The sequence below is a fragment of the Fringilla coelebs genome, assembly GCF_963513975.1.
Source record: "Fringilla coelebs genome assembly, chromosome: 13".
NCBI classification, from domain to species: Eukaryota; Metazoa; Chordata; class Aves; order Passeriformes; family Fringillidae; genus Fringilla; species Fringilla coelebs.
This window is the reverse complement of record NC_140039.1, coordinates 6,806,343-6,819,527: the sequence shown is the minus strand read 5'-3', so window position 1 is coordinate 6,819,527 and position 13,185 is coordinate 6,806,343. Positions and strand designations below refer to the sequence as shown.

The following is a 13,185-nucleotide window of genomic DNA, read 5'->3' as shown; positions in this document are numbered from 1 at the left end:
AGAACCACAGGCAAACACAGATAAAGGCATGCTGTAAGGCACTGGGGAGCAAAGGGCCCTGCAAATGTTAAGATCATTTATCTCAAAAACACAGACCTCCCTCCAGACATGGGGAAAAGCCAACAGAGGTCAGCCAAGCTACACTGAGGAAATGCGGTCACATCACCTTGCTCCTCTGTGTCACTGACACAGCTACACATGTCCACAGAACACCATCCACCTGGCTGACCAGGATACACTTCCACTGATCTAAAACAACATCACTGAAACATCCCTGCAACTGTATGCTTTTCCCAAGTACCCATTCATTCATAACTGCTTCTTAATTTGATTTGCAAAACAATAAACAAAATTAACAACTTAAGGCCTTTATCTTGTGGCACTAAGTTGGAGAGGCAACTATTTTTCAGTAATCTACTTACTCTCCTCTGAGCTATTGTGTGAAAACTGCTTATGTAGAAAAAATTTGTTAAAACAGAGAGCAAAACAAAGGTAGCATCAAGTATTAGTAACTGCAGTGAAATATCCTCCCACTGCAGTCACCAACCCAGTGTAATTAGCATTGGAGACAGCTGAGGACACAAACACCAAAAATCCCCACCCTGACTTACTTCACACTTGTGTTAAATCTGGACAAGAACACATGAATATGCAACTTTCCTCTGTCCCTGGAATTAGCATTATCTTCCAAGCCCATTATGATTCCCAACACATCAGTAATGCTGGAGGGCAGCTTGTACACGATTTACACGATTTACTCGTTAGCAGAACAAAGCCCCATTTATTCCCAGTAAGTCCAGCCTCTCTGCAGCACCAACATAAAAGCCTGCCCATTTCAACAGCCCTTTCCTACATTACTCCTGAATTTTGATTTCCAGACTGAAGTTCATAACTGCTCTATTTAGCACCTTCTGGAAGCACAGCTTTATCTTGAAAGAGAAATGAAGGCTTTTGGATCCTGACAGTATTTCCACATTAGCCCAGTTAACAGATGTCAGGAGCTGAGATTCATCACTCGGCTCTTCACTGAATAAATACAAACCCTCTTTACTCATTGCTAACCAGGCAGATTATCTGACACAGCCCATTTCATGCTACATCCCTCACCACTTAGCCTAATAGGTGGCACAGAGGCACACTTAAAGGTTTGGCTCTACCTGTAAGCAAAAGGTAGTGGCTTGCAAGGCTAATGCACCTCATAACACCTCATCCCCAAGGGTTGGGAGGCTCTTATGCAAGCTGTTCTCTTTTGGCTTTAGCAACACTCAGTGCTGCTGAGGGGGAGAAAGTGAAGAGAGAGGGGGGACAAGGCAAGGGACAGCCACAAAAGGAAGTCCAGACATCTTTGATGTGTAAGGTGAAGCTGAATTAAGAACAAGGCAGTCCATATTTTAAGTAGCCTAAATAAATACTATTTCCATCCATCTCAAATTTCTCATTTCACACTGCATGCTCCAAATACTTTCCTGAACACACTAAAAAGTACAGTGAGTGTCCAGGAAAATCAAAAGGCCTTCTCATTGATCTCCTCTAGGAAAGAAGCAGCTCCCTCTTGCTCTGACCCTTCTCCTCATCTACCCTTTCTCCTAAGGGTCTGCCCTACATTAAAGCAGAGCCTCTTTCCAGGCAGGAGCAGAGACTCAAATGCTTCATCTGGTCACAGAACTCTGGTTCTCTCCTTGCTTTGCACAGCATTAGCAAAAAAATGGCAATTTTTGAGGCTGTGCATTGAGGGACTGAATGAGGCACCTGCATGGTGGCCAAACCCACAATTTCAGGGAGAAAATTATCACATTTGATTCTCACTCATTTAAACAGATAATGATGAATACATTCAAAGTGCTCCAGATGAACTGTTTCATTATACAAACCAAAAAGAAAAGCAGTTACGTGGTTTTCTTCCTTTATGAAGCAAACAAAAGCTCTAAAATGGGATTTTAGGAATTATGCAGCAGAAAGAGTCACATCTCTTAGCTGGTACTTTACAAAAAGGTAGGAAAACTTATAACTGTCTGTTAAAATAGTTTTTGAGTGAAAATATCCCAGAGTGTCTACAGGAGTAACAGCAGTCACATCCTAATGAAAAGGAATCAAGAAGGACTTCTCTCCATTTCTGACGCCTGAGATGCAACAATCAAGAAAGTAAGACCCCCTAATTTTAATCAGCCTAAAGAAATCACTATTCCACCTTCTCTAGAATGTCTTTTCCTGCAGTCTCCCTAATGGTATTCTTGATCATACAAAAATGCAACTTTAATTTGCTCTTAGAGATTTCTTGAACAGGCTATCCTTTTAATACAATTAGCATGGTGTACCAAGCACAATCAAAACTTACCTCCTGATTTTCAAACCTTCTTCATTGTCAGGCAGGAAGAATTCAAAGGATTTATACTTTTTCACTAAATCTCGACGATACTGACCAACATTAAATTCTGCCAAGAGAAACCAGCATTAGCAAGAGCCAACAACAGGCACATGAAAAGGTCATGGCAACTTTGAAACCAAACTTCCTGCAGATAAAATAACTTGGCCTATAAGAAGTCAATCTGTCATACTTCTTTTTGTGTTTTGTGAGGTTTAAAATAGCAAGACAGCAATAAATCTTGGAAATAGCTGAAGAACATTTGGGCTGTAGTCACTCTACTTCAGTGGCCACACTGTAGTGCCTTTGTCTGCCAGTTTGCCTGGACAACAAAAAGAAATTCTTTTCCTCCTTTTCAGGAGTTACTCAAAGTCTATAAAGGACTAGTAATGATTATTGGTATTAATAATAGTTTATTATTATCATTAGCTTTTTCTTCTAGGTAGATGTACAGTGAAACACTATTCAGATAGCACCTCCCAAAACTTACAACCCTTATTTAAGCACCAGGCAGAGCTCTAAATAGAACTAAACAATCTTGCTTGAAGTAAACAAAACTTAAAATTCCAATAGCGGAAACATTTTTTCAGAACCCAGCTCTAATATTTCTATTCCTTAAGGATCAGTATTTCACAACCCTTGTTCCACTTACTGGGGAAAAAAAATTGCTAAAACAAGAAAATCATTTGAAAATCATCCTAAGTATGAAACAATCTCACTGTGATCTCATCTTAGTGGTCAAAACCACCTACTCCTTATCTGGGCAAAGGTGCAAAAGGTCCATGGCCAAACACAGTATCAGGTATGGGATTAGGGCAAGACAGTTCTTGTTGCTTTGCCCCAGAGCAGAATGACACTGAACCCTAACTCATTCCATCCAATGGCTCTGAAAGCAGGCCTCTGAAATACAACTAAAGTTTAAGTTGTTTCAGACCTACAGGTTTTTTCTGTTGAACTGCAAAGCTTTTGGTTTTGTTTTTTTCAACATTAAACCACCCTGAAGTATTCTGTTTGAGATGCTGCCAAGGTACAACTTTATTTGCCAGACTTCATTTCTGGAAAGAGGAAAAGAAGCAGTAGACTCAATTACAAGGCTGTAGTTACGAAAGAAGACACAGAATAGAAGAGCCCATGAACCAGCTGCTGTATACAGACTGCTGCTGGGATTGGAGGCAGAGGATAAAGACATAAAAATTATTTTTCTCCTCAAAAGTCAAGTTCTGTTTGAGCTCAGCAGTGTTGATAGATTTCATCATGACATGGATTACAGAACAATCCAGGTGATTCTGTGATGGTTTTAATAAGCACTGGCCACAGTGGCTACATGAAAAGGTGGGTCCTTGTAAAAAATAAGGAATTTCATGAGAAGGAATAGTTACTGCCAGAGGGCCATGCAAGGGAGAGGAAGAAGTGCTATCTAGTGGGACAATCTCCAGCCTTTATTCTTGGCAGCCACGCCTATGGAAAAGTTTCCCAAAGCTCACTGGTATCACAACCACAACTATTCAAAAAAGCTTCCAAGGCTTAGTATCCCAAAACCACATTGCAACACAATTCTATTCAGACATCTAATTGACCTCATTTCCTTCAAAAAGCAAAGTCCCCTGTACTTTTAACCATTTCCCATTCTATACAACAGAGGATTTTGGAAGGAAGGAAACACAGAAATGATGACTGAAATGATTTAACCATCACCAAAAGCCTGGGCTATTTACCTCCACCTTCTGTTCTTGAACTCTCCAGCTTGCTTAATGTGACATGAAAAGATGGCATTTATCTTTTCTCTGGTTTACATAACCTCATCATTTGAACCATCTGTCTCAGAGAACAAGAACTCCTGCTAAATTAAGCACACACTAATTTTAAGACATTAAGAGCCCAAGGGTAGCAGATGTTAGGGCTACTTGATACTGATCCTGTATCAGCTCAGTCCCACCAAGTGGAAGAATTAGGGAAAATGTCATCTATCCCCTCAGCCTGGCAGTGAGGTGCTCCACATTGACTTCAGTAAAAGTGCATCACTGAAGACACAAACAGAAAGGCTCTGTGGTTTTCTGAGAAAATCTCAGCCACCCTTTCTAACAAAGACAAACAATACTCAGGACAGAAACTCATATGGCAGCTTCAGGCAGCAATGCTCTACCTGTTTTTCATCAAGCACGAGTGTGTGTTTTCTGATGTGCTGCTCACAGTAGCCCACAGAATTTTTCCTACAGCTGAGCCAAACCCCACCTACAGTACAATTAATATTTGGGATACATTCAACCAAGCATGAGCCAGATGTGGATAATATCCCTTCCTGCTGTCCAATACTGGACTTCTGCTTGTCAAAGATCACACAGTGAAGTGCTCAAACTCGATGACGTTTATACATAACACATCTCATAAATTTAACTTACGTGTGTATCTAACATACAAGCATTTTGTCACCTTGGATATAGGCTAAACTGCTTGGACTGTTATTCCATTTCAGCCTAATGGTAAAACTGAACTCTGAACTAGCTGATACTGGTCATCAAAAGGGTCAAACCACGTAAAAACAGCCAAAATTAAGTGATAACAAGTGGCTGCCTCAGTCTTTGGGCTCTTACTATCAAGACAAAGAACTGCAAGTCATTCCACAAGCATAAAGAAGTAAAGAACTGCAAGTAGCACAAAGTTCACAGAGAAAAAAAGATGGAGAAGTCCAGAAGTTCAACAAAGTGAAGTGCTCAAACTCAATGACATTTATACATAACACATCTCATAAATTTAACTTACATGGGTACCTAACATACAAGCATTTTGTCACCTTGGATATACTGCTTGGATTGTTATTCCATTTCAGCCTAATGGATAAAACTGAACTCTGAACTAGCTGATACTGGTCATCAAAAGGGTCAAACCACGTAAAAACAGTCAAAATTAAGTGATAACAAGTGGCTGCTTCAGTCTTGGGGCTCTTAGTATCAAGACAAAGAACTGCAAGTCATTCCACAAACATAAAGAAGTGAAGAACTGCAAGTAGCACAAAGTTCACAGAGAAAAAAAGATGGGGAAGTTTAACCCAGAAGTGCAGACTGCTCAACTGCTTGTAAACAACATTCCTTTTCACCACATGAGGAAAGGAAAAGGGAAACAAGGAAAAAATAAATAAACAAAAAGGGGCAGCGTTTCATGATAAGGGAAAAAGGTTGATTTAGGCAACTGACAGAACAAGAAGATAAAGGGACAGTCAACATAATTTGATAAATTAACACATAAACAGCAACGTGCCTGTGTATGTTACTGCTTAAAAATACATTAACAAAGCAGAAGGATTTTTAAGTAGTCAAACTTGGCAACAAAATTACTGGAAGTCAGGTTTATAAACCACCTAAGGTCGTGCCCTGTCCTTCTGATGCAAACAACAGCAAACCCATCACCTTTGGTGGGCACTCCAATCCAATTTAAGTAGCGTGTCAGCTTCTTGGAGATGTAGGTTTTTCCTCTTGCTGGGAGACCCACCATGACAATCAGAGTAGGGCAATTGGTCATACATACTGCAACAGAAAGACAGGAAAGCAGGATTTACCAACAGCACTCCCAAAAGCAAAGGCTCTGCTGCTGCTGCAGGGGAAAGCCCTCTCTGTGAGCTCCCCAAGGAGGTGCCCACCCAAGCAGCTCATGCACTGTGCCTCACCATTTGGGGCCCCACAGCAGGACAGGGACCCTGAGCACCCTTCTCACGCTGAATTGTGGCAGGGTGAGTCAGTGGTAGTGCAGTGATGGAAATGTGAGGTGTAAACAGGCAGGAAAGGAGAAACCTGTGCGTTTGCACACAGAAACAATACCAAACTAAAGGCAACTCACATCTTATGCCCCTGTGTACCTCAGTTCAGTGCTTGCATTGAAAGGAAACAGCAAGGTGTACAGATTTTAAATAATTGTTACATTTTTAAGGCAAGATCTAAACATCGTTCAACCTTTTCTTGTTTTTGAGAAAAACGAGCATGACAAACACATCTTAGTACACCATAGTAAAACAAGCTACTCACTACTGATTATTTCTCCTTTAATTAACACTAAAATCTCTCTTGAGCAGAGCTCATTTTGGCTGTTACTAAGAAATAAGACAAGTATTCTATACAATCAAGTACAATAATCTGATATAGATATATGTACACACTCTTAATCAAAGCCAGAGCATTTAATTTTAAAAAAACCCAAACCTTAACACTGTAGGAAGCAGAAGGAATTGTATGTATAATTTGAAAACCTTGAGGCATTTCCTTTCAAATCACAAGTTTTTGAACATTTGAACAGCACAAAACTAAGGATACCTTGTGGTAATCTATCACAGCTACAAGGAACTGCCTAAAAAGAAAGAAGGTATTAAAGTGATGCAGATACCACCAGCTCCCTCCACCCTCTATTTTTAAGGGAATTCATTTCTACACAATCCACATGTGTATTAATTTCCTCAGTGCCTTGACAGAGGAGACATCAATTCACTCCAAAAGACCAAATCTCAGTGATTAGCTGTAAGGCATAACTGAATTGTTGTACAAGGGGCTGTGACTGCACAAAATTCCCAAACTCCCATCCCACAGAGTCACTTTCATAAATCTGGTGCAGAGAGTTCACAGAAAATCAAAAAAGAACAAGCAGATTAGCAAAGGCAGATGTGCTGTTTTTACATGCACATTGAAAGACACAAACCAAAAAACATTAAAAATACACCACTTTTCATGAGGGAGAGGAGGTAAAATGGTACCCAACCTCAAATCCATGAAACAGTCAACTACCCCCTGTAATGACAGCTACAGGGAACAAAATGCAAAGCAAAACAGATCCATCCAAACATGACCAAGTTTTTGGAAGGACACTGATAAAAGCCCTCAGAGTAAGTTCCTCTGTGCAGAAGCCTATAAACAAGAAAAGTAATAATTTCTTTTCCTCTCTGTCATAAATTCAGGCTGTGAACCCCTCTCCAAGAAGGTGAAGGAAGTCTCTAGGGAAACAGCAAAGCCTATGAAGTGCCAAGAGCACAGTGCTTATTAAGTTAACAGCCCTGCTTCCAGCTTTAAGGACAGTACAATAAAATAATGAGACGAGAGAAACCCCTGGGCACCAAGAAATTTTAAGAGAAGACATTTTTCTTCAAAGCCTCTTCAAAAGGTCCTTCACCTAAAACACCTAGCTCAAGTTTTGAACAATTTTTCAGTACAAGCAGTGAAGTAAGAGCTGTAAAAGACAAACAAGAATCTGCACAGAAAGGCTCTGTACACAGCCCCAGCTCCTCCTGTTCTGCAAGTGCTGTAACAGGCTCTTGTACCCATTCCAAGCAGAATTTATCAACTTTTTGTTCTCCTTTTTTTTTTTTTTTTCCCCTTTTCTGCTGCTGGGGTCAGCCATACAAATTTCACCTTCTCACAGAATATTTGTCTCCTGGTAATGTAACAATAAACCTGTACTGGAGTAAACCTGAAGTCTGGGAAGCTTCCATGAAGAGACCTGCAAGCCACTTAAATTAAAAGGCAGCTTCACAGATTATAACAACAGCTAAATTAAGTCCTGCTTAAGGCCTGCATGGGTTTGTAATATATTTTCTAACCAAGCAGCAAACTAGGCCAACACAACTACAACAGGCACAAGGGACATTCAGTGCCAGTCTGCTCCCACCTCCATTTTTACATATATTTCCTCAAAGACAGTACAAAACTAGCAAAGCTGCCTTTGCTAGAACCCCATGTGTCCAGTTTAACAGGCACATCTCACCCCTTATTCCAATCATTCTGTGAGTAACCACAGAGCAGAAACCAAGAGAAATATCCCAATAAACAAGAGGCAATCCTACTCTTGTGAGGCGCCAGGCTGACCAAGAGTGCTTTTACTCTATAAAGAGAGATGTCCCTGTCTTTGTAAGGAGGAACACCACTGATGCCCATGGTCCCAAATACTCTGCCTTTACAAAATGCCAACACCACACAGGACATGGTGCTGCAGGACATGCACCCCTCAGAGCTTGTCCTTAACAAGAGGGGGCAGTTCACAGTCTAAAATTCAGGGCACTAAAGAAATGTTAGGTGTTCTGGATTAGATGGGCACCCCTGGCTGCAGCCTCATACCACCTGCACAGGTGGCACTCAGGGACAAACACGCCTGTGCATTGGCAAGCAGAAGCCAAAGGCTCCTGTGCTGGCCAAATCAGCCCATTCACAGCTAAGGGGCAGGACTAAAAAGCACACAAAGCAGCTGCTTCACTTCCTCTGTACCTCAGTGTAGCATTCTCAACACACAAAGATTCAGCACAGCAGACTTTATGTCCTCCCTTATGATCCTGTGTAATTAACAAGGCTTGATTTTGCTCGTTTGCTGAATAAAAAAGTTAAGACCAGAACAGAATGCCAAGTTCTGGTATGTATCAAATGGATGTATCAAATACTCCAAAGAAATTAATTATCTTTCACCTTATCTAAACCACAGCTTTCTCAACAGAACATTGCCAACACTCACTGCAAGCAGGGAGAAACAGTAATTCCCACTGAGATATTTTCAGTATCAGTGTCTCATGGCTTACATTTTCCCTTGAAGAAATGTAAGCAAGTTTGACACGAGGAAGTAAGCTGATAAAAATAGCCAAACATAACACAAATTACAGATATCCCAGTGGCACAGTGGTCAATCCCCTTTTCACAGCACCTCACCATCATTCAATTTATATTAAAAAAAACTTCCAGTGTGAGTTACAGGTGTGTGAGTTAGAGCCAAGGCAGACTCCTAAGGGCAGCTTTCTCTCCACTTCTCACCACTGGACTGTCTGGTTTATCTTCAGAAATATCTCTGCACGGTCTAGTCTCCAGAAAACAATCTCATTTTTCACTACTGCTTTGCATATGTAACTCCTAAGGGTTCCTGACAGCCCCAACCTGTGGATGTGCCATCAACACTGATTTTTTTAGAGGAACACAAGCACTCAGAACAGTAAAACAAAACTTACACTTCTACACCATCATTTGCTAAAGATGCTCTAAGACCAGTCAGTTTTTTCTTTAAAACAGATGCTTGTGATATATACATTTAGAAGTGCATGTTTATAAACAGCATCACCAAAGAGAAGAAACACAGAAAAAAAACACACCCAAAATACCAATCTGTGAGGGAAAACAGCCAAATGATGAAATGCTGCAACTGAAGCAAAGTCATTGTCCCAGTTTAATATTTCTTAAACATTAGAACAACACAGCAAGCTGCAGCTCGAGAGTAAAATTATGACTGCCTACTCTTCTAAAGTTTAAGACTTAACAGTCAAGGAGAAAGAAATTACATGTTTATTTCTTGCCTCCATTGTGAAATAACGCAAATGCAAACGAAGGTTGTGAAACCAAACTGGGACATGGAACAGTCTAGATGAGCTGTGCTGCAATTCATCAGCCCTCAAAATTCTTTTGGATCTTGTGAAATCCGAGTCAAGAGTTGATATTTTCCAGGTTCACTTACTACCAAACAAATTATCAGCTTTTTCCTTTGACCCAGAATTGGATTTTGTTTCTTCCTTATATGTCTTAAGGACAGATTTTTTTTGCATCGAGCTGTTACTGTTAGAGATTTGAAGTTTACAAAGTGTTCTTGCAGTTTCTATGCCCTTCAATTCAAGGCCTGTTCTCCAAAAATCCTGTACTATTTAGAAGCTCATACACAAATATCTCTGACTTTAAGCCAACACAACCATCCTTCCAAATAAGGTCAGCCCTACATGTTTTACCCATCACTTATCCAAGTTAACCATTGTTAATCCATCATATCTTTTTGATCAACAATGACCAGTCTCCCTTCTTTGCATCCCATGGGGATGAGTTCCCCATCCTGCTGTTCTTCCTGAAAAGTATCTGCTCCTAGACCTGAAGAAGTCCATCATCTTCTAATTTGTATCTCCTCTTTTTGTCCAAACCACCAGTTTTTACCATCACCTTGGTCCAAGGGACTCAAAATTCACATTTGTCCCCTGGCCAGCCCTGTGCCACCAGCTGTTCCAAGCTGCTCTGTCATTCCCTTCCTCAGGGTCACCTTTTGCTTCCTGGAGCTTTGATACCAAGAGCAACGATCCCATCTCACACCCTGCTCCTCAGGCACCATCCTCACCTCATTCCCTCTCCTACTTTCAGTTCCTAGCATTAGGAGCATAAATACACACAAGCAGCATGTGCTCAAAGGGTAGAGCTCTTTAGAGCAAAAATAGTAATTTGATACTTTTTTTTTTTTTTGAGATGTACATTTCTACTGCTGTACCATCAGCAAATGACATTTATTAGAATGACCAAATTTCAGCAGCGGTAGGGAAACAAAGCATTTAACTGTAGTTGGGGAGGAATGTTTAACCACAGGAAATTCATTATTTATCTCTCACTATAAACATCCTCTGCTGGCTCCCCAAACAACTTTCACTAGGGCCTACTCAGCTATTTGGTTTTTATGTCCATGTTTACAGCCCTCTGCTTGATTCAGAGGTTACAACAATCTGAACATGCAATGCCAAGAACAGCTTGAATTCAACCTGTTCACAGACAAAACTCTTCACAAGTGACCACAAAAGGCAAGCCACAGCTATTAACAACAAGATGCACTGGCAGTGCCCTCAGGTGTGACTCTGGAAGGTCACCAGAACAGTCACCTTGTGCCACCAGCTGTAAAAGCTGCCTGCTCTGTAGGCTGCACACGGACACAGCTCCTCCTCAAAGACCTTGTACTGCACAGACTGAAAGAACTGGCTCTTCAAAGCCCTGTGACAGCTAAGCCCTGTTGGCACAGCTCAACAGATTTCTTCTTCCCAAGACAACAGCAGTTGCTGCAACTTTTAGATAATCACACGAAAAACAGCTAGCACTGGTGAGTGCTTTTGGAGACAAACCTGCCGAGGCCTCAACTGGAAGTGTGTACAGTTCTGCTCATCCACCTTCTAGAAGGATGAAGACTAAAGGTAGTGCAGATAAAGGTCAGCAGCACTAAGCAAAAAATAAATTTTAAAAAAAAAACCACACCAACCAAAGGAGACTGAAAGAGTTCATCTTGTTTAGCCAAGAAACTCAACACAGAGTGACCAACTTCGCTTTTCCCACTGCAAAGCTACACTTGAGGACAAAACCACTTCCACCTTGAGCTGGTATTTTTGGAACAGCACCACCTGACACAGGTACCTGAAGCAGCAAAGAACCAGAAATGCTCAGCCCAAAAGAGCCCCAAGTGACCCATCTGGGCAGTCCATGCTGAGCTGCCACACAGCTACAGCACCCACAGGTCACACTGCCTCAGCAGAGCACAGGACACACGGAAATCCTAGGGAAAAGGAGTCTGCAACTCCCCTGCGTGGGAAAAATTATGAAGTGTTCTCAGTTTGCTGACATGAGATACAAGGTTTTATCAAGGAAAAGTAACTTCTGCTCCTTTGCAGGCTGCTCGTAATTCTTATGTATCACAAATGACTGCAGACCTTTTCTGGGTAAGGCTACAAAAGGATTTAAAAAAAAAAAAAAGGCAATCTCTTTTTCTAGCAAAAGGTCTTTCTCATTTATAAGGGGTCTTAGGCATTAAACTTAGAGAGTCATAAAAAAACCCCATGGCACATGAAATATTTTTTAATTTATAGTCAAGTGAAGCTAAATAATTCTGCTAAGAAGACAATGTACATCCTCAAATTATATATGACTCACATGCAATTTTGTTCTTGGGTTAGGGGATTTTTTTGTGAAACAGTATCTGTGTCACTGCTATAACAGATATTACTCTGTTTGCAAAAGAGATGCCACATTAAGGCTAAAATGAAGCAGTCTTCTTAGCATGTTTATAAAGCATTTATACACATTTTCTGACCCTCTTCCTATTTCAGCATTCATCTCAATCTACCATGGCTCAGATGCTGCAGTAACTCAGCTCCCACAGAAACACGCTCCTGCCTGCTTGCCCAGCACACAACAAGAGAGGTAGGGGTGGTTTGGGGTTTTTTGGGGGAGGGGGTTTGGTTTCCTCTTTTAGCGAGGGCTGGACCAAAGCAGGAGCAGAGAGCCAAGGCTGCAGCCCATGGACTCCAGCCACACCGGCAGAGCCTCGGCTCTGTCAGCACAGCCTCTCTGCATGACAAATACAAACAATTCTACACGACAAAGCCCCTTTTGTCTGCAAAACTGCCGTGTGCCGGACCTCGGCTACTTAAGTAAGGGGTAAAAACGAGAGGAAGGAAGGGTAAAAACAACCTGCGAGGCAAAGTTTGTTAATGAACTATGGTTTACGAACGCCGCAGCCAAAGTCTCAGGAGGCTGATGACTTGGCTGGCTGCACCTCAAAATATGGGAAGTCATTAACTCATGGAACAGATGGGCTGATACACCATTGGCCTTAAAGGAAAAAAAAAAATACAAAGGAACACAACAACCAAAACAAGAGCACTGTGACATTTTTAGGCCCCTCTCCAAGACGAATACACTGAACACAAACGCTCCCTGACACCACAGCGTCTAACAAATAAAAAAACCCAAACAAACCCGCAAAACACCAACAAAAACAACCAGCAAAAACACAATTCATCCCAGCTGAGCTTCCCTGCCTTCCGCGGGGCACGGAGCCGGCGGCAGCTCCGGGGCCCGACCCTCCGCCGGGCTCGGCTCCATGCCCGAGCCCCGGCCCGAGCCCGCCCGCCCGGCCCGGCCGCTCACCGCCGCGCTGCGCGCTGTGCCCCGCGGGCAGCCCGTTGTCGTAGGGCTCCCACGTCTTCTGCAGCGGGTTCTGCGTGAGCTCCCGAGCCGCCGGAGCCGCCGCCATCCTCGGCCGCTCCCGGCTCCCACCGCAGCGGCGGCGGGCGGGGCGCGGCG

At 42.1% G+C, this 13,185-nt stretch overlaps 1 protein-coding gene across 6 annotated transcripts in view; it reads right to left on the bottom strand.

Moving 5' to 3' along the window:
- The window catches only part of LOC311158728 (6-phosphofructo-2-kinase/fructose-2,6-bisphosphatase 4), a 49,696-nt gene that overhangs the window by 21,555 nt on the left and 14,956 nt on the right, over positions 1 to 13,185 (bottom strand). For 3 of the 6 annotated variants that reach the window (XM_084214309.1, XM_084214312.1, XM_084214310.1), the window contains exons 1-3: positions 13,030 to 13,161; positions 5,767 to 5,883; positions 2,336 to 2,432 (exon numbers count right to left, since the gene is read on the bottom strand). In XM_084214309.1, coding sequence (XP_084070435.1) covers positions 2,336 to 2,432; positions 5,767 to 5,883; positions 13,030 to 13,135 — 320 coding nt within the window. In that variant the 5' untranslated portion in view covers positions 13,136 to 13,161. Of the gene's footprint in view, positions 1 to 2,335; positions 2,433 to 5,766; positions 5,884 to 6,663; positions 6,698 to 13,029; positions 13,162 to 13,185 lie in introns of those variants that run through there. The other 3 variants (XM_084214314.1, XM_084214313.1, XM_084214311.1) reach the window with 3 other exon arrangements.